Source organism: Clupea harengus, chromosome 8, assembly GCF_900700415.2.
Source record: "Clupea harengus chromosome 8, Ch_v2.0.2, whole genome shotgun sequence".
NCBI lineage: Eukaryota > Metazoa > Chordata > Actinopteri > Clupeiformes > Clupeidae > Clupea > Clupea harengus.
In genome coordinates this window covers 6,246,757-6,266,984 of record NC_045159.1, presented here as the reverse complement: position 1 = coordinate 6,266,984, position 20,228 = coordinate 6,246,757, and the positions used below count along the sequence as shown (strand labels likewise).

The 20,228-nt window shown below is 45.1% G+C and overlaps 1 protein-coding gene across 1 annotated transcript in view; it reads right to left on the bottom strand.

Annotated features, from left to right (window-relative positions):
- Positions 1-90: 90 nt before the first annotated feature.
- The window catches only part of LOC105907381 (adhesion G protein-coupled receptor L3), a 24,906-nt gene continuing 4,768 nt past the window's right edge, over positions 91-20,228 (bottom strand). The window contains exons 3-31 of the mRNA XM_031571305.1: positions 18,680-18,913; positions 17,853-17,926; positions 17,369-17,733; positions 16,986-17,025; positions 16,530-16,567; positions 16,258-16,397; positions 15,958-16,075; positions 15,412-15,464; positions 14,709-14,750; positions 14,384-14,451; positions 14,066-14,103; positions 13,908-13,956; positions 13,778-13,809; positions 12,942-13,072; positions 12,652-12,763; positions 10,613-11,070; positions 9,659-9,890; positions 9,162-9,318; positions 8,318-8,485; positions 6,968-7,099; positions 5,890-5,932; positions 5,647-5,750; positions 4,399-4,517; positions 3,802-4,073; positions 3,322-3,421; positions 2,720-3,012; positions 2,246-2,347; positions 1,718-1,825; positions 91-1,257 (exon numbers count right to left, since the gene is read on the bottom strand). Coding sequence (XP_031427165.1) covers positions 1,127-1,257; positions 1,718-1,825; positions 2,246-2,347; positions 2,720-3,012; positions 3,322-3,421; positions 3,802-4,073; positions 4,399-4,517; positions 5,647-5,750; positions 5,890-5,932; positions 6,968-7,099; positions 8,318-8,485; positions 9,162-9,318; positions 9,659-9,890; positions 10,613-11,070; positions 12,652-12,763; positions 12,942-13,072; positions 13,778-13,809; positions 13,908-13,956; positions 14,066-14,103; positions 14,384-14,451; positions 14,709-14,750; positions 15,412-15,464; positions 15,958-16,075; positions 16,258-16,397; positions 16,530-16,567; positions 16,986-17,025; positions 17,369-17,733; positions 17,853-17,926; positions 18,680-18,913 — 3,953 coding nt within the window. The 3' untranslated portion in view covers positions 91-1,126. The remainder of the gene's footprint in view (positions 1,258-1,717; positions 1,826-2,245; positions 2,348-2,719; positions 3,013-3,321; positions 3,422-3,801; positions 4,074-4,398; positions 4,518-5,646; positions 5,751-5,889; positions 5,933-6,967; positions 7,100-8,317; positions 8,486-9,161; positions 9,319-9,658; positions 9,891-10,612; positions 11,071-12,651; positions 12,764-12,941; positions 13,073-13,777; positions 13,810-13,907; positions 13,957-14,065; positions 14,104-14,383; positions 14,452-14,708; positions 14,751-15,411; positions 15,465-15,957; positions 16,076-16,257; positions 16,398-16,529; positions 16,568-16,985; positions 17,026-17,368; positions 17,734-17,852; positions 17,927-18,679; positions 18,914-20,228) is intronic.

Here is a 20,228-nt window from a genome sequence, read left to right as displayed (position 1 = left end):
TGTGTGTGTGTGTGTGTGTGTGTGTGTGTGTGTGTGTGTGTGTGTGTGTGTGTGTGTGTGTGTGTGCTGGATCTTCAAGAAAATAATATCTTTGTAGCTTAAATAAATGCGCTTTAATATCTTTTGAGATTAAAAAATAATTGTACAGTAATCAGAAGGCCTCTATAAAAAATATACATAAATAAACATATGTGCACAAGAATCTTTACTATTACAAAGCATTTATTTTAAACAACCAACCATTTTGTCATTCTCTGAGGACGGATATACTAAGAGCACGTGTTTTACAGGTAAAGTGGACGCCATGGAAACCTCACCTGCACCACCCAGGTGGTGTCTTGATTGGTGGGCTGTACTGACTCTATACTGATCTATACTGGACAAACCCAACTCAACCCCCCTGCCCCCCCCAGTCCCCAGGCCCCAGTCTTCACCTCTGGGTAGTGGGGGTGCAGTAGAGTGTAGTTGTGTACATGTGAATATGCTGTAAGAGATATCATATCATGATCATATCATCTTTGTCTTTGCTAAGAGTGGATCTAATACGAATTTATATGAATCTAAAAATTCACAAAGTGAGAAAATTACACGGTAATGGCATATATACAATATACAGAATATGTTGACAGACTAAGAAATTGAAAGATAGTTTGCGAAGGGAAAGACTCATGGAAGACTAATTCATTTCCAGTTTCAACCTCAGGGGGGCGCTCCAGTTCCAAATGAAGAACAGGTCATCTTTTTTCCGTCGGCCCAAAGAATAGATCGTCCCTAAGAATAGATCAATTCTCCTCTCCCTTCAGAGCATCTCAATCCTAATCCTTCTGGGTTCCATTTCTGTCTGCTTCAGGATCCTCCTGAAGCCAGGCTACATTAATTAAAGCAGATCTGATGAGGTCAGTCAGGTACATTGCTGAGGGGACATATGTAAAATGCAGCGTTGGCGAGATCAGTCACAGGTCAGAGGTCAGGTACATTGAAGAAGGGAAATATGTGCAGTGTTCAGTTGCCCTTAGAGCTAGCTTGTAGACGTTGAAAATTGCTTGAAGTATATCAGAGGGAGAGTCTTTCATAATACGGTTTCAGTCAGACAGTGGGCCGCTGAGAGTCACTTCTGACCTGTGACCTACGACCCCGTGGAGTAGGAGGGGTTTGTGATCCAGTTGGCCTGGGAGGGGTTGTGATACTGGTTGTTGATCTCGTTGTGGACGACGTCCGAGTTGGACTCCGGCATCATTCGGTCATCAGAAGGGCCTCCTGGAGGGACCACACACAAACACACCACAGGTGACATCACTTGATTTTGACCAATCACATCAGATGTAAAAGATTGGACAGCACTACAGGAAGGAGGGAAAACTTCATAAAAATGTTTTTTGTGAGTATAAATAAGACTAATAATAATAATACTGGCCCACAGAGCAGCAGCCCTGGCCGAACTCTTTGAGGACCTCAGAGAGCATCCAAAGTACATCCAAGGTACTACATAGTCACATGAACTAAGGTTGAATGAATTAAGGTTTCTTCCTGATTAACAGGGAGGTTTTACTTGCCCCTGTTTCATTGTGCTTGCTCTAAGGGGGGGTCAGGCACTGGGCTCTGTAAAGCGCCTTGAGACAATTTGATTGTTTTGGCGCTATAGAAATAAAATTGAATTGAACTGAAATGAACATGATGTTAGGGTTCTTGATGCCACTCCCAGAGCCCCCAGACGTACGTGTGCTCTGAGTGCGGATGGAGAGGTCGGGCGCCAGGGAGGTGGAAGAAGAGCTGGAATTCTGGGAGATGGCCCGGTTCTTGTTCTGAGTCGCAGTCCGGCTCCAGTCTGCCAGCACAAGAAGAGCACAGCAACATCAGTTAGTTTTGCTTTTTCTGTTGCTGCTGTCCAAACATCGTCCCAAAGTATTTCATTATTAATTGCTGCTGTCCCAACATTGATCTTTGGTGAGCAGGACAAAGACATGAAAGACAACCACAGCAATAATCATGAAGTCAAATATCTGAAGCATGGAAATGACTGCACACAAACGCAGAAAGACACAGAGCTACAGACAGATTAAAAACAGGCATGTCTGTTAGTGTGAGGACAGAGCTACAGACAGGCATGATGGAAAGCAGACATGTCTGTAAGTGTGAGGACAGACCTACAGACAGATGAAAATAGGCGTGTCTGTAAGGGTGAGGACAGACCTACAGACAGATGAAAAACAGGTATGTCTGTTAGGGTGAGGACAGAGGTTCATACCCGATTTCTCAGACAGTCTCAGCTTGCCACAGCACAAGTACGTTCTCCAATATCTCCTGACGTTTTCCTTGTAGGCACAGTGGAACACAAAGATGAAGAACCCTACAAGAGAACACAGGAACAGCAGGTCAACTATTTAAACTACACGTTAAAACACACGTGTGCGTGTGTGTGTGCGTGCGTGTGCGCGTGCGTGTGCGCGTGCGCGTGCGTGTGCGTGCGTGTTGCACACCTTGGAGTGTGTTGAAGATGGTGAACAGGTACATGACGGCCAGGTTGATGCGTCAGCTGTGTGTGTGTGTGTGTGTGTGTGTGTGTGTGTGTGTGTGTGTGTGTGTGTGTGCGTGCGTGTGTGTTGCACACCTTGGAGTGTGTTGAAGATGGTGAACAGGTACATGAAGGCCAGGTTGATGCGTCAGCTGTGTGTGTGTGTGTGTGTGTGTGTGTGTGTGTGTGTGTGTGTGTGTTGCAAACCTTGGAATGTGTTGAAGATGCAGAACAGGTACATGAAGGCCAGGTTGACGTCGTTCTCGGCGAAGAAGGTGAAGAAGCCGAAGCCCCAGGTGAGACCGAGTAGCACGGTGAGTCCGGCGATACTCCGCGCCTCTTGCAGCCTGCTGCGGTGTAGAGAGTTGTGAGGGTTCTGCCGCTTGAGCCGCCGCAGTTGGACCAGAACCACCACGAACATCACCAGGTTCACCAGGAAGATCACGCAGAAGTAGGCCACCACCGTCACGTAGAACACCACATCGTTCCTCAGCCAGCAGCTGGAGGAGGAGGAGGAGGAGGATAAGGAGGAGAAACTGACTTTTAGATCATCAAAGTGTTCACAGTCCCTCTTTTTACGTGTTCTGAGTATGATGTTCTTTAATACCTCATGAATGATACTATGTGTTTCATGCCTGTGGATTCTAGAGTGTTGAACCCACAAGGAAAGGGAGGAACATGCCTTTAGTGTATGCAAGGATTCTCTGTCCTTCTCTTTCTTAAGTGTCCCTACTACAAGGTACCTAAGTAGTACATGAATGAGCCGTGTGCTTTGTGATGGTGGAAATTACTGAAAGTGCTGAACTCACAATTCATCACCGGCCGAATCTGAGTACTTCCCGTAGTTGCGAAGGCCATAGTTGTCCTTATCGATGGCAATGACAATGATGACCACTGCGAGAGGAACACCTGGGTAAGAAAGAACAGAAATAAACACTGTAGAAGCCTGTAGTTCTGGAACATTCCTTAAACACTGCAGAAGCCTGTAGTTCTGGAACATTCCTTAAACACTGCACTTCCAAACAGTAGCATTGTTCATGCTAACTAGCTAACTGAAATCGTAGCAAATGTTCATTACTCAGCAAATTAAAATGCTGACAGCAGATTGAAATGATGACAGCAGATTGAAATGATGACAGCAGGTTGAAATGATGACAGCAGATTGAAATGATGACAGCAGATTGAAATTATGACAGCAGATTGAAATTATTGGGAGAATGGTACCACAGCACATGTAGGATGATATCACGCCTCTAAAGACACACAGAATGTGACGGAGTGAGACTCACCCCATCCAACAAGGCTGAACTTGAGCATGAAGTGTGAGATGTAGCTGTTGAAGACCTTGACCAGGGCGATGTACATGTGCACGGCCTCCAGACCCATCCAGGTGAAGGCACAGAGCAGGAAGTAGTGGAGGAAGAAGGCGGTGCTAATGCAGAGCCCCACAGCCTCAGTGTACAGTGCCAGCCACGCATCCAGCAGGAAGACCAGGTTCAGCAGCAGCAGCGCAAAACACAGCTGGATCAGGATCTTAGACGGGATGTCCTTACGCAGTTTACTGTAAGGACACACACACACACACACACACACACACACACACACACACACACACACAGGTACGCCCGCACACACACAAACACACACAGATATGTATAGATATAAGGTGTATGAACAAAGACAGAAACAGTGATAGAGAGTCCACATGTAGACACAGGTAGTCATATGGACAGGTATGAGGGGAGAGCGGACATAATAATGATGATGATGATGATGATGATGATGATGATGATGATGATGATGATGATGATGATGATGATGATGAGGATGAGGAGGAGGAGGGGGAGGAGGAGAAGGAGGATGAGGATGATGATAGAGAAACTCACCCAAAGGCCAGGTATGTGAGCAGGGTCAGAGAGAGGAAGATGGCGGATAGGCCACAGCCAATGTAGGTGATGTAGGTCAGGATGAGGGCCTGCAGTTGGTCAATGGGTCCATTCAGGTTCTGTTGGCGCAGAGAGGGGGAAGGAGGGGAGAGATGACTCTCAAATACGGACCTGACTTGGTGTGGTGTGGTGTGGTGGGGTGTGGTGTGGTGTGGTGTGGTGGGTCTATCAGGTCAGATTGGTACTAGATCTATTCCTGGCAAACCCAGGTGACCCACAATGACACTGACAAAGACTCAGCCACTTCAATGCAGGTGTAACCAACCCCTTTTTTATGACTAACGTCATCAAACAATCTATTGTTCAGGTTTTACATTGGTCAGTACTGTAGACACAGATCATTTATGACTCATTTATAATATGTCTAACAAGAGGATTTCTTTTGTCCATTATTTACACTAGTTGCTACTCTAAAATGGAAAATAAACAGCTAATTACAACCAAAAGAATGGAAAAGTAATCAAATAAAAGCAGTAATAGAGCAAAACATAATAGGTGGTATTAGATGGGCGGGTCGACATCGGCTCTGATCCCTCTCCTGCCCCCCTCCTGCCTCTCTACTGCCCCTCATCTGCCCCTCCCCTGCCCCCTTTCTCGCCCTCTCTTGCCCCTCTCCTGCCCCTCTCTGCCCCTCCCCTGCCCCCTTTCTGCCCCTCTCTTGCCCCTCTCCTGCCCCTCTCTGCTTCTCTCCTGCCCCTCTTTGCTTCTCTCTGCTTCTCTCCTGCCCCTATCTGCCCCTCTCCTGCCCCTCTCTTGCCCCTCTCCTGCCCCTCTCTGCTTCTCTCTTGCCCCTCTCTGCTTCTCTCCTGCCCCTCTCTGCTTCTCTCTTGCCCCTCTCTGCTTCTCTCCTGCCCTCTCTGCTTCTCTCTTGCCCCTCTCTGCTTCTCTCTTGCCCCTCTCTGCTTCTCTCCTGCCCCTCTCTGCTTCTCTCCTGCCCCTCTCTGCTTCTCTCTTGCCCCTCTCTGCTTCTCTCCTGCCCCTCTTTGCTTCTCTCTGCTTCTCTCCTGCCCCTATCTGCCCCTCTCCTGCCTCTCTCTTGCCCCTCCCTCCTGCCTCTCTCTTGCCCCTCCCTCCTGCCCCTCTCTGCCCTTCTCCTGCCGCTCTCTTGCCCCTCCCTCCTGCCCCTCTCTGCCCTTCTCCTGCCGCTCTCCTGCCCCTCTGTGTTTTCCACTGCTTCTCTCTACTCACCAGGAGGATGCCAAAGCTGGTGAGGTGGTTGCAGCTGCAGGTTGTCTGCTCATCTGTGACATTGAGAACTGAGCAGCCATTAGAGTTCCAGCCCCCAGAGCCATCTGAAACACAAACAACCAATGGGAGGACACAGCGATGAGAAAAACAACCAGCAAAGTGAAAAGCTCATGCACATTCACACCACTCAACTGCTGGGAAAGACCTACATGGAAATGACAAAACCTGTACTTAAATATTTACCATTGAATGTGAAATCCCAGAAGACACAGACAGTGCTGTTCTCCTGAGAAGAAAGAGGAAAGGAAAACATTTAAGACAACTTTAGGGCATAATGTTTTTGTAAAATGTTATGTACAATCAGATGCAAGCCAGGTCAAAAAAAGAAAAACATATCTTGAAGAAATCTTTTTTTTTTTTTAAGTGCCGATAGTCAATATGATTTTCAAACTCATTTTTGGCCGATTGACGATGCTGATACTGATATATAGGCTACACATCTTTTTTTTTTCATTGAAGAAAACACAAAGTCTCTCCAGTACTAGAATGATTTTTTTCTCTTATTGTGATGGCCTACTTGTTGTACATATAGACGTGAAACTTTTCCTTTGATTCTACCCTAGATGTATCCTAATGTTACAAATGACATTCAGGAAATCATTTCAACTAAATGTAAAATATGCCACATTTATTCCTTTAAAATAAAATGTATTTCTCCTCCAACTTGAGCAGGTTTATATGATGCTTCCCTGAGACCTTGGCAAGGCACATTGGCAGAAATGTTCATATTTTCATATAATCAAGTTTGTATCAGCTGACACTGATGTAATACTGATATTATTGTGCATCCCCAAAAATAAATAATATAATAAATTAAAAAAAATGAAAAAGCCAAAATGTGACCCTGAACCACTGACCTCTGAATGGTTTATATAGCTTCAGCAAAACCAATATGTGTCTCATCTCTAATTTCTAGCTATTGTTAATACATATATAAAATACACACAGAAAGGAGAAAATCCTTCTAATGTTTCTGAGTTAAAACACACTTGAGTACGTGAGAAACGTATTATCATTCTGGGAAATCAATTTCCGCATGCTGATATCTCAGTAACAGTGTTCTTTCAAAAGAGCATGATAACTGCCAGATAATGAATTAATGTTCTACGTTATGTTTGAACAAAACAAGGGGTAAATGAGTCAGTAAGCAAACAGAGGTGTGTGTGTGTGTGTATGTGTGTGTATGTGTGTGTGTGTGGGTGTGTGTGTGTGTGCGTCCCATGCATGGAGTACGCTAGCCCCAAAAGTCATCTGGCCCGACCTGTTTTTGTTTTTCGTTGTTTCTCAGAGTGATGATGATGTCGTCTTCGAGACCGGAGAGTGACAGGTTGGCAACACTGGTGCTCAGTATACCGCTGTTGAGTGTTCTATTTCCCAGCGCCAGCGTCCGATCCTGCATGCCAGGGGTAGGGGTGCAGTTAGTTACATGTGTATACGTGTGAGAGAGAGAGAGAGAGCTTCTGTGTGTTCTTGTCTATGTGTGTGTGTGAGTGTGTGTGTGTGTTTGTGTGTGTGTGTGTGTGTGTGTGTGTGTGTGTGTGTGTGTGTATACATATGGGTAGGTGACTGTATGTGTGTGTGTGCATGTGTGTATACATATGGGTAGGTGTCTGTATGTGTGTGTGTGCGTGTGTGTATACATATGGGTAGGTGTCTGTATGTGTTTGTGTGCGTGTGTATACATAGGGGTAGGTGTCTGTATGTGTGTGTGTGTGTGTGTGTATACATATGGGTAGGTGTCTGTATGTGTGTGTGTGCGTGTTTGTAGACATATGGGTAGGTGTCTCTATGTGTGTGTGTGCGTGTGTGTATACATATGGGTAGGTGTCTGTATGTGTGTGTGTGAGTGTGTGTGTGTGTGTGTGTATGTGCGTGTGTGTATACATATGGGTAGGTGTCTGTATGTGTGTGTGTGCGTGTGTGTATACATATGGGTAGGTGTCTGTATGTGTTTGTGTGCATGTGTATACATAGGAGTAGGTGTCTGTATGTGTGTGCGTGTGTGTATACATATGGGTAGGTGTCTGTATGTGTGTGTGTGCGTGTGTGTATACATATGGGTAGGTGTCTGTCTGTGTGTGTGTGAGTGTGTGTGTGTGTGCGTGTGCGTGTGTGTATACATATGGGTAGGTGTCTGTATGTGTGTGTGTGCGTGTGTGTATACATATGGGTAGGTGTCTGTATGTGTGTGTGTGCGTGTGTGTATACATATGGGTAGGTGTCTGTATGTGTGTGTGTGTGTGCGTGTGTGTATACATATGGATAGGTGTCTGTATGTGTGCGTGTCTACATATACTGTGTATGTGTGTGCATCTCTGTGTGTGTACCTGTAAAAGTGTGCTGTGCTGTTAGAGGTTGTGTGTGTGTGTCTGTGTATGTGTGTGCGTGTACCTGTAAAAGTGTGCTGTGCTGGTAGAGGTTGTGTTTGTGTGTGTGTGTGTGTGTGTGTGTGTGTGTGTGTGTGTGTGTGTGTGTGTGTGTGTGTGTGTGTACCTGGAAAAGTGTGGTGAGCTGATAGAGGTTGTGTGTGTGTGTGTGTGTGTGTGTGTGTGTGTACCTGGAAAAGTGTGCTGCACTGGTAGAAGTTGTGTGTGTGTGTGTGTGTGTGTACCTGGAAAAGTGTGCTGCGCTGGTAGAAGTTGAACTGTAGCCTGGATGCCTGTTGCTGCTGCTGGGGGCTGAGGTTCTGGGTTAGGGTGGAGGGCAGAGTGATGGAGCCCTGGGGTGTGTCGGCGCGCCCCTTCACTCCCAAAACCGACCGCGCCTCTCTGAGGCCGTTCTAGAAACATCCAGCAGAGTATAAGGCGGGGATCACACTGATCTAGAAACATCCAGCAGAGTATAAGGCGGGGATCACACTGATCTAGAAACATCCAGCAGAGTATAAGGCGGGGATCACACTGATCTAGAAACATCCAGCAGTAGACACAACTCACCAACACAGCATAAGGCGGGGATCACACTGACCCGTGGTAGGAGGGGCACAGGCGGTACATTCTCTATCGGTTGCTATGGTTCGGCAGCAGAACAGTTGACACCGCTAATGTTATGCTAATGCTGCGCTAATGACTTGGTTCAACTTCCAGAGCGTAACGCGATGCTCATCAATGTCAGTTTAATGTATCTTAGGAACATTTCAGGCATTCTGACCAATCAAAGCAGTAACCTTCTTTATAGGGGCGGGACGTTTCTTTCTGTTGTACAGAAATGAGTACTTCGCAACGAGATCGAACTTCGTTTCAGCTAGAATTATAGAATTATAATGGTTATTATTTTCAGCGTGAGCTCTGCCGAAGAGGATGTGACATGTGCTCTTACAAGTACTGGAAAGGGTCTTTCTAGAACCTTCAAGAATCTCAAAAGACTCAAAAGAATGCTCCAGGCTCTATCTATGATTATCCACGCGAACTAGAAGCTGCGTTTGGATCCTTGTGACCCTGGGATGGACTCTGTACCTGCAGGTTGGTGGCGTCCGTGAGAGAGAAGGTGGTCTCCCGGAAGTTGGTCCCGTCCACCCTCCTCACAGCCAGGGCTAGAGAGTCAAACAGGATGCTCTGGGTCTGTTCCGTTAGCACTAGCTTCAGCCCCACGGCGTCCACGATCCTGATCAACCTGCAGGAACGCGGGGCGACATAAACACCACCATCATCAGCACCATCCCCTCATCAGAAAGGATATGTGGAGAAGAAGAGCATAGGAACAGTTTGGGGTGGGGGGAAGGGGGGGGGGGGGGGGGTCTGCATTGCATCGGATTGGGTGTACTTTTGTGATGCCTTATGGGAAATTCAAATTCATAATAGCTGAATTTGCTCAAGAGAGATCTGGTAATGTCATACCATTACATTTGATATGAAAACTAAAATGGAATAAATCGTAGGTGTTTTCAATTTAGAAATATAAAAAGGACTGAATTGAATGGAATTGAATGTGTTGCCTGAGTCGCCTGGGTTACCTGGTGGCGGAGGAGGCGAGCGTGTCTGCGGTGGCGTCCAGCAGGTTGCTGACGATGTTGACGGAGGTGCGGCCCAGGGCCAGGCTTACGTTGGGCCCAGACAGCAGGGCCTCCAGCTGGGACACCAGCTGCTCCACCTGGGAGGAGTTGAGTGAGGAGACGTCCCGCGTCAGAGCCAGGAGTTTGTCAGCTTCCTCCTCAGCGCTGCTCGCTGCCGTGGTGGTCAGAGGAACTACATGGAGGAGAGAAGGGGAGAGGAGAGGAGGAGAAAGGAGAGAAAGAAGGGGAGGAGAGGAGAGAGGGAGGAGAAGAGAGAGGGATAGAGGAGGAGGAGAGAGAGGGAGAGAGACGGAGAGAGGACAGGAGGAGAGGAGAGGACGAGTGGAGAGGGAGATGAGATAAAGATGAGAGGAGAGGGGAGAGGAGAAAAGGAGAGAGAGAGAGAGAAGAGGAGAGGAGAGATAAAGATGAGAGGGGAGAGGAGAGGACGAGTGGAGAGGGAGAGATAGAGATGAGAGGAGAGGGGAGAGGAGAAAAGGAGAGAGAGAGAGAGAGAGAGAGAAGAGGAGAGGAGAGATAGGGGGGAGAGAAGAGGAGGAGAAAGGAGAGTGAAAGGAGAGCGGACAGGAGGAGAGTAGGAGAGAAGAGAAGATTGGAGGAGATTGAGGCAAGGAGGAAATAGAGAGAAGAAAGGAAGAAAGAGGAGAGTAGGATAGAGAGAGTGGAGATAGAGGAAATAGAAATGATGAGGTGAGAGAGAGGGGGAGGATGAGAGAGAGAGGGGAAAGGAGGAGAGAGAGGAGAGGAGAGAAAGATGGGAAAGATGGGAAAGAGAGAAGAACAAGTACATTTATGTTAAGGTCCTTGACCTTGTACTTACTCAGTGGCATAGTTATGATGTAACAAGGCTGATTTCAATGTTTTAATTTCCAGCCAGAGTGAGAGGAGGGGTACCTTTGGTTACTGTTTGGATGATCACTGCGTTTGTGATGGTAGTGGCGGTTGATAGGGTTGTGACAGTAGTGATGGCTGATGGATTTGCGACATTACTAACGGTCGATGGGGTTGTAACAGTAGTGGCGGCCGATGGATTTACGACATTACTAACGGTCGATGGGGTTGTAACAGTAGTGGCGGCCGATGGATTTACGAAATTACTAACGGTTGGTGGGGTTGTGACGGTAGTGACGGGGGTTCTTGATGACGTCTGTGTGGCTGCAGTGCTGCTGTTGTTTGCTGGAGCTGTGCTGGTGGTTCTGATCTCTCCTGCAGATGTTGTAGAGCAGGTTGTGTCACTGGAGACGGGGATCGCCGTGGCACGGGTACTGGCTATTAGGGGAGTGGTGGTGGTCCTTGGGCGGTGGGCAGGTCCAGGATCTTTAAACTCCACTATCAGCATCTCCCCCTTGTGGCTGTGTGAAGACATAGATATATTTCCATCAAACTTTATAGCAAGGCAGGGAACACACTGGAAATAATGAAACATCAGCAGCCAAGTGTATTGACGCTCCGACTACAAAAAGTTGAATCTGGGTGCTAAGTGATGATACAGTTTGATCTGGTTGCTAAGTGATGATACAGTTTGATCTGGTTGCTAAGTGATGATACAGTTTTGCTGTTTGATTGTCGACGGTCTTGCTGTCATTTCTGACATCCTACCCTATAACAAGTAGGGATGGGTATCGTTTGGTTTTTATCCGATACCGGTACATAACCGATACTTTTAAAACGATACCGGTGCCTAAACGGTGCCGGAACCGATACTTTTATAAAAAAAAAAAAAAAAAAATACGATTGACGACATTTAAGAAAGGCTTTATTGCCAAATATATGAACTGTTTAAAGTAGATTATATATATAAATAAATACAAAACACCTTTTAACTTAAAACTTAAATAATATATGAACTGTTAACAAAAGTTTAGACTATACTTAAATAAATACAAATAAATACAAAACACACACACACACTCTGTACACACACTACAGCTTCAATACTTCAGCAATTCTTTTGTTCAATTAAATTTTTTTTCTTCAAATTGAACAATATATTAACTGTTTAAAGTATATTATAAATATAAATACATACAAAACACTTGGCTTCAAACTTTTTAACTTCAAACTATGAACATTATATTAACTGTAAACAACAGTTTATAGTATACTTAAATAAATATAAATAAATACAAAAAACAGCTTCAAACTTCTTTTGCAAAAATATGAGCATATTTGCCTTTGGAGTCAAAAATGTATTATTTTGTTTGCATTTATTTCATGAAATTTCACCATTTTATGATTTGTTTATACCTATCTTTTCTATCTTGTTTATAGTTAATCTTGTTACTTGAACACACTGAGTACGAGAAAATGTGTACTGCCCCTTTAAGAGACTACCGTAGGTTAAGTATAGCTGTCATCTCCGTTTATTTTTCAGTCTTCGGTTGCTGATCTGCCGTTGAATTATTTGCCTTCTCTCCACTCTTTTCACGCAATTGTTTAGTTGCATTTGCTGCACGTCGCGATGTTTGAATATTTTGGTGCGAAATACAGCCACACTTTTGACCGTTTACCTTTCGGTATTTTCTCTGTTAAAAGGTTGATGGTTAGTTCTGTTTGTGCTTGCTCTGTGAAATGCTACATGCTCTTCACTGTCATAAGACTGTTGCTATGAAAACACCAATGAGCGTGAGCGACACAGGACAAAGTTTACATTGGGAGCTGGGGCAGTTTTACATGTGCCCCGCGGAATCTGCCTAGCAACCGTTTTCAATTGGCTCAGGCACCGAAATGAAGCACCGAAATCTGCGTTGCATTTCGGTCCGGGTAGGTACCGGTTGTATTGGAACCGGTTCCATATTGGTACCGGTTCTCGGTACCCAACCCTAATAACAAGTGTTTCACTGAAAGGGACAGAATGAAAAGGGAGGCACAGGAAGAGGGACTTCCACAGACGGGTCGTTGAGAGGCAGAAGTGACAGAGGGCTCCTGCTCACCATTGGAGGATGCTCTGGACAGCAGGGCCAGCTCTGCAGAACTGCAAGAAGGTGAGACTCAGCTCCGTCGACCGGACTTTACTTGAGGGGACCTCATCTCCACCACAATAGACTACACACAAGTGAAGCGCACACGCACACACACACACACACACACACACACACACACACACGCACACACACACACACACACACACGCACAAGAGAAGGATTCAGTACTTCGGTCACATCCCTTTGAAGCTAATTTGAGCTTGTATTCTAGCCACTAGCACCTCCTATAAGGCTCTTACCAACACGACGGGCCATCTTGGTGATATTGATTGACTGGAGCAGAGCGGAGAGTGCCCACTGTACAGCATTGTCTACTGTACTGATGCTCACTTCTTTAGAGAGCTTCAGAATCAACCAAAACACAGGCGGGCTGTGAAACACACACACAGACAGGGGCATTACAGAGGATCTAGTATGACAACCAACACACATACAAACACACTTGTGTTCCATCCATCTTAAGGGGTACAGTATGTAACAAGTGAAATATTTCAGTTGTGCATGAAAACATCAACATGAAGCCATCACCATCTCAGAGTCTAGACTAAAACTGAGAGCAGACACAACTCTCACATGGGGTAGCACCTTTATATCACACATGGGCCATAACAGAAACCTCGGGACCGCCCCAGAGAGCACATGACCTAGATAGGATCTGACGTGAGCCTAGGTCGGATCAGAACCAGGCCAAAGCTCAGCGTCTTTCAGCAACCACCGTGGTAACCGTGGTAACCATGGTAGGAGAGTGCTTAAAAATGTCTGCATACCATTTAACTATGGTAGCTGTTGAACTACAATTTTGGGAAACGCGCCCCAGGTCGGTGCTCTCCAGGGCAGAGGTGCACACACACACACATGATTGTACACACACACACATACACACCCCCAGGCCAGAGGTGCACATATGCACATGATTGTACACACACACACATACACACTGCCAGGGCAGAGGGGCACACACACACATGATTGCACACACACACATACATACACACTGCCAGGGCAGAGGTGCACAGTCTGTCGCTGTGTGGGAGTTTCAAAATGTGAAGCCTGTGGCTGACTGGCCACTACATACCCAGGTTCAGTGCTCCTCAACAACAAGTTTTTCTGTGGAAAAGTGTTAGATTCATTTTAGGTTTGTAAAAAATAGAGAAATATTTCCTCAGACTAATGCCATTAATGAAAACAGTGAGCGCTGAAATTACCTCATAGACTTTTGAAACCTTAAACAAGGCCAGACAGGTGGAGTTGGAGCTATTATAAAAATAAAAATAAATAAAGATTTAGAAATAAAATGGAAGAGTCAAAGGAGAGAAATCAAATGTGGAAAATAATAAGGGAAGATAAGATAGTAGGAACATACTTAGATGCATCGCAGGAGAAGTGATTGAGTTGGTTGACCTGGGGAATGAAAGACGACGATCAACATTTTCCTACCAACTAATATTTTCCACTCTCTCTCTCTGTCAAACTGGCAACACACATGCAAACAAGCATCTCGTAACCTACAAATGTATGACTATGGTCTTTAAAAAGGCTCTAAAAAGGCCTCAGCATACATGTTGCATTTTCAGAAACAATTTGCTACTTTTCCTTATGGGACTTTTCCAAACAACCTTTGTTGTAATTCATGTAATTTAGAGACACACGCACACACAAACACAGACACACACACACTCACCATTGACGTGATGTTTGACGGTGTGATAGAGGGGTTGTTGATTTTTAGGGCCATTCCATAGTAAGCAGCTGCAGCACGAGGTACAGACATCACATTACTGCTTTATATGATAACATAACACTACGTGAAATACAATGTGAATGAAATGCATCTCTGGTAAAAACAAATTAACTCATTAATAAAAATACATAAATTAGCAGCTCCTGCTTGGTGTAAACAGAAAGAAACCGCACTGCAGTTTGTATTTTATACACACACACACACACACACACACACACACACACACACACACACAGTAAGGGCATGAAAAGTCTGAAGATCTTACCAGTGCTGCAGTTCTGAGGACAGTTACAAGGTCCTGAAACCTCTGTGAAACATAGAGAGACAGAAGAGGACACAGTAAGAATTGAACACTCTTACACGGTGACTACACAGAGACAGAAGAGGACACAGTCACAGCCCACATATAATATCTCTTTTATTGAGTACCAATGAGAAGGAGACAGGAGACATTCCGTGAGAAAGCATATCCTGGCACAACTCCACTCAGACTCTTCACTGCTAGTCATCACTCTGCGTTCTACTTCAGATACTTCAACCGCTCACTTGTATCACGTCAACATTCCAGTCATTCAAAGCGAGAGAGCTTTGGTTGGGTTTAGGATGACGGTGAGGTAATTGTGTGATAATCCCATGACTCATGGAGTAAGCTAACCCCAAAACGTATGTGAGTGTGTGTGTGTGTGTGTGTGTGTGTGTGTGTGTGTGTGTGTGTGTGTGTGTGTGTGTCATGCATGGGGTAAGCTAGGCCCAAAAGTCATGTGGCCCCGACCTGTGTGTGTATGTGTGTGTGTGTCTATGTGTATTTGTGTGTCTATGACAAAATGGGGTCAATCACACTTTACAATGCGGTGCCCTTGTTAAATTGTAATTAGACCTCTACATGCAGATTAAAGCATCAATTATCAAAAGGGTAAAGCATGAAGCATAACATTTCATGTCCTCCTTAAAGTGGTTCTTATGCTTACCAAACTCACTGGGGCAGTCACTCGCACTGTCAACGGTCTGACTTTCCCCACTACTGTAAAACAACCAGTATTAACATGAATTCAGTCACATAGCAGGTGGTAACACTGTACGACAGAGCATATATCAAGCCTTCATTAGTAGTCTTTACCAAGCCTGAGTTTCTATTCTAGGCCTTACTACCACATATCACACAGGTCAGCCTACATCAGGGTTGCCAACTCTGACACTTTTGGGCTTAAGACACACATTTTTATCTAATGTATTACACTAGCATGAAAAGCAAAACATTCTATTGACTTCAATGAACCTAAGGAAAGAAAAAAAAAACCTGTTTTGGTCGATCTCACCGATTCTCCCTCGATCCTCCCTTGAGTTAACCCTTGAAACTTGGCAACTCTGGCTATATGCTAGACTCATGAACTAGCTTGTGATACTTCGCCTGCCCATACTTACTAGAGCTACAGTACAGTTCAATAAAGTTACATAGAACTAGCCATAGTGTATAAGAAGGAGATCTCCAGTGGAGGTTCTGCCTTCAAACTCACATGGTGCAGTTGACCGGGGAGGAGTTCCTACAGTCCTCTGAGGAAGCCAGTGAGCTGTTGCACTTCTTGGCATCTCCACCAGGGGGTAATGATGTGCTGTCATTATGCCAAACGCCTTCTGTGTGAGGTGCAGAAGTCAGAGAGGATGAAAAGAACACTCTGATCGTGAGAGCTTACAGACAGCAGTCTGCATACACATACACTCTGCTTGGCAAAACACACACCTGCAAATAAACATGCCAAACACACACACAGACAGACACATGCACACTTAAGGTTGAAAACCACACACAGACTTACTGAGGAGTTTGACGGTGTTGTTGAGGATGCTGGCATAAATAGGCTCATTATTGGTAAGGCTGGCATTCCACAGGGAATACCTAAAGCAGCAAGGGTGTCTGGGAGATGAAAGCTTCACCAGGACAGTACATACTGTCTGACTGTAAGAGAAGGAACAGTGTATGAATGAGAGAGAAAGATGAAGAGGGAAAGGTGAAATGACAGAGAGAGGGAGAGAGAGTGAAATGACAGAGAGGGAGAGAGAGTGAAAAAGGCCATTTAATGCAACTCACCTAATGTTCACCGTATGTTCACAGCAGACCTCAATGTCCTAAGAACAAAAAACACAAAATGGCATCTTTAATCTTGCTCCAGAACCCTCAGAGCATATTATCATCACTGACAACTGTGGACAACATAGAATGAACCACATTCACAAGGTCCTTTATTCATTCTTGGAGAAGACATACTTCTTCAGTTGATCCACATGGGCCCACTTTAAATGAACTGCCCTTAGCCACTGTGTTAAAAGCTGGTGAATTGATAAGTACGATGTCCCCCTTACTTACAGGTGGAGATACAGATGAAATGTGTGCTTGGGGTAATAAGGTTAAGTATGGTTTAGCAATGTAGGGTTAATAATAGAGTATTGATTATTAACCTCAGTACATCGTAATGCTTAAAATAAAAAAAACTTTCAGAATTTATAGCCTGCACAGGTGGTCAGATACCTGCTCAGGTGCGCTTACCTGAAACACACTGCTGTCTGTCCCATTCTCAGCTTCCGTACTAAACACATGACAGAAGAGAGAGAGAGAGAGAGAGGGAGCGAGAGAGAGAGACAGACAGAGAGAGAGAGCAAAAGAGAGAGACAGAGCGAGAGAGAGAGAGAGAGAGAGAGAGAGAAAGAACCTAATTGTACTTTAAGTTGTGAGGAACTTGAATAAGACACATATACTCTGCTCAGTGTTCAGGACGTATCTAAACCCACTCAGCTGTTTTATCCGAATACCTGGACGTGTCACCAGTGCTAGCAGAGTTAACACACATATCGTTATTATTAATGCAGTGACTACAAACGTTTACAGTCCCCAGACCTGTGCTTCAGGGACGCTGCGGTGTTTGAGTGTACCTGTTTCCTGTTGTGCTCTGGTTCTGTGGCCAGACCGTTGTGCTGTGTGAGAGGAGAGGGTCACTGCTAGACATGTGGGATGATGAGAGGAGAGGGCCACGGCTGGACATGTGGGATGATGAGAGGAGAGGGCCACGGCTGGACATGTGGGATGATGTTGCTGTTGTGGAAGTGGACATAGTGGTTGCCATGGTGACGTCCAAGGCTGTGGCTGTATCGGATTGGCCGGTTTGATCATAGGCTGTGTTAGAGCTCATGATGGTAGGCTGGCTGGATGTGATGGAGGGAGTTGGGGTTGTGCTGTTCACCTGTTGGCCGTCAGGTGTTGCGCAGGTGTCCAGGTGAGTGAGAAGAGTTTCCTTCAGCTGAGGCACACACACACACATACACACAATGACCCGAGTGTGAAAGACTCACACTGACTGCGATAACAATACTGATCAGAACTTAGAAAAAAAACACATTATCCAGACAGAGGACCTACCCATTCTGTTATGTGAGATTCATTCCTGTCATCACCAATGACTTCAACAGAAAGAACCATCCAGTAGAAGAAACCTACAGATCACACATACATGCACAAACACACACAGACACACACACATACACGCACGCACACGCACACATGCACAAACACACACAGACATGCATCACAAATTGTGTCATTGATCCTGCATTTCTCCATATGAGGAGAAAGTAATCATTAATGTTTTTTAATAATTAATCTGATCTAATCGAATAAATCTTCTCTGGCAGCCTTGTTATTTATTATACAGTAAGCACCGCACCCCTCATCCCACCATACCTTGCTGCTCAGGGCTGTCCAACTGCCACATACATTTCCTACAAACCAACTACTAACTACACACTACATATACACATGCTCATCTAGCTAGCACACTTGTTTATACTTATAACACACTGATTATACGTATCTCGACCCATAATGACAAGGTATTGTACCTACATTATCAGCTTCTAATGACCGTCACTTGAAATAATTAGAGGCTATAGATGCCAAAGAGGACTAACGTGCTTAGGAACACAGACAAGCTGATCCAGTTGCACAAGCACAAGTCCATTCTCTCTTTGGACACACACATCAAAGGCCTCTTCAGTGGAGCTTGTCCTTTTGTTCTGGTGTTTTTGTGTTGTTTTGTTATCAGGCCACATGCATAAGCATGAAGATGAACTCAACTGACTTAAGATTCAGATCTGATTGAACTTCAAACCTAACTGCTAGTGGCAGAGGACAGAGGGACTACGCCTATACAGTCAGTCATATTTTAGGATTTGAATGCCTTATATTACCTTTTGTGCTTGATGTTGTGTTGTCTGGATGGGCTGTTGTATTCAAAGTTGCGTTTTCATGGCCAGCTGTTACATCCAGTGTTGTGTCATCAGAAAAGGCTGTGACAGGTGTTGTATCCAGACGGGTGGTAGTTTTTGCCGGTGTGGTTCTATGGAGACTGTAGGGGGAGACTGCTGTGGTGGGTGGATTGGTGACCATTGGAGAACTTTTACTGGCAGTTGTTGATGCATCAGCTGTTGAAAAAAGGGGAACATTTTGTTATAAAATAATAACTATAATTATAAAATAAGATCAGTGGCAGTTTTAACACTTCTCATTCCTCCTGTGATGTGTCTGTCCTGTGCTGTCTGTTGGTCTCAGATTCTCTTTTGCACTGGAGTATTTGCATGAACGTGATTTAATTGGCTAACGCATGCGCTGCGTCTTGAAAAGTTTAACTTTTACGCATCATTCACATGGTATCTGTTGGATGCTTCAACGGAGACGCTTCCCATTCACTTTGAATGGGGTGACGTAATGCGTTGCCGAACTGAAATGTGATTCAGTTGTGTCGCATTGTGGCAACCAGAGTCAGCTAAGAAAGTCACATCAGACACACCAGGACAGGCGATAACTCTGAAGTTGGTCTTGGCCTTATCTGGTGTAAATCAACTTCCAGGTTAATAAGGTACGGAAAGGTCAAAGAACCTCCGAGGGTTCCCCACCAGATCCTCTCCAGATTAAGCTTCACCGGGTGGGAACTACACTAGTATGTGTTTATCTGTGAGTCTAGTTCATCGGTCTGCCTGTGGGACATTCCTCATACACTGGTGCATTCTGCTTCAGAAACTAGTATTCATCTCAGGTAGAGCGTGAACTAGCTGGGCCGGTTGGCTATATTTAGGAGCCATTGTGATTGCAGGCCAGGAGGTGAGTGATTGACAGACTGGTTTCCTAGATGTCAGCACTTGGGGCATGTTGCTCTCGCGTCTTGGAAGGCGTGTCAGTGATGATAAGCATCTGACATCAACTGGCAGCTCTTACACCATTGCAAAATGCTGTTGTTATGGCGATGGCAAAACAAAAGCTATGAAACTGGGCTTTCCTTCTTCCTCTCTCTCTTCTCTCTTCCTCTCTCTCTCCTCTCTTCCTCTTTTCCTTCTGGCACTTCATCTACATGAAAACCATCATACAGATATAAGGCCAGCAAATAGACATAATACCAGCATGCAGATGTAATACCAGCATGCAGATGTAATACCAGCATATAGACATAATACCAGCATGCAGATTATTATTTGATCAGAGTGAAGTAAAGTGCCGCTGTCATACAAGGCTTCTACTCCTGTACCATTTCGGATACAGGCAGTGTCAGAAATAAATCTTTTCACCTAAGTGAGAACAGTAATACTAAATGCTAAACAGTATTAAAACGTAACTTCAGTACACAACATCTCAGAGAGACAGAGTCATATGCTCACACACACACACACACACACACACACACACACACACACACACACACACACACACACACACACACACACACACACACACACACACACACAC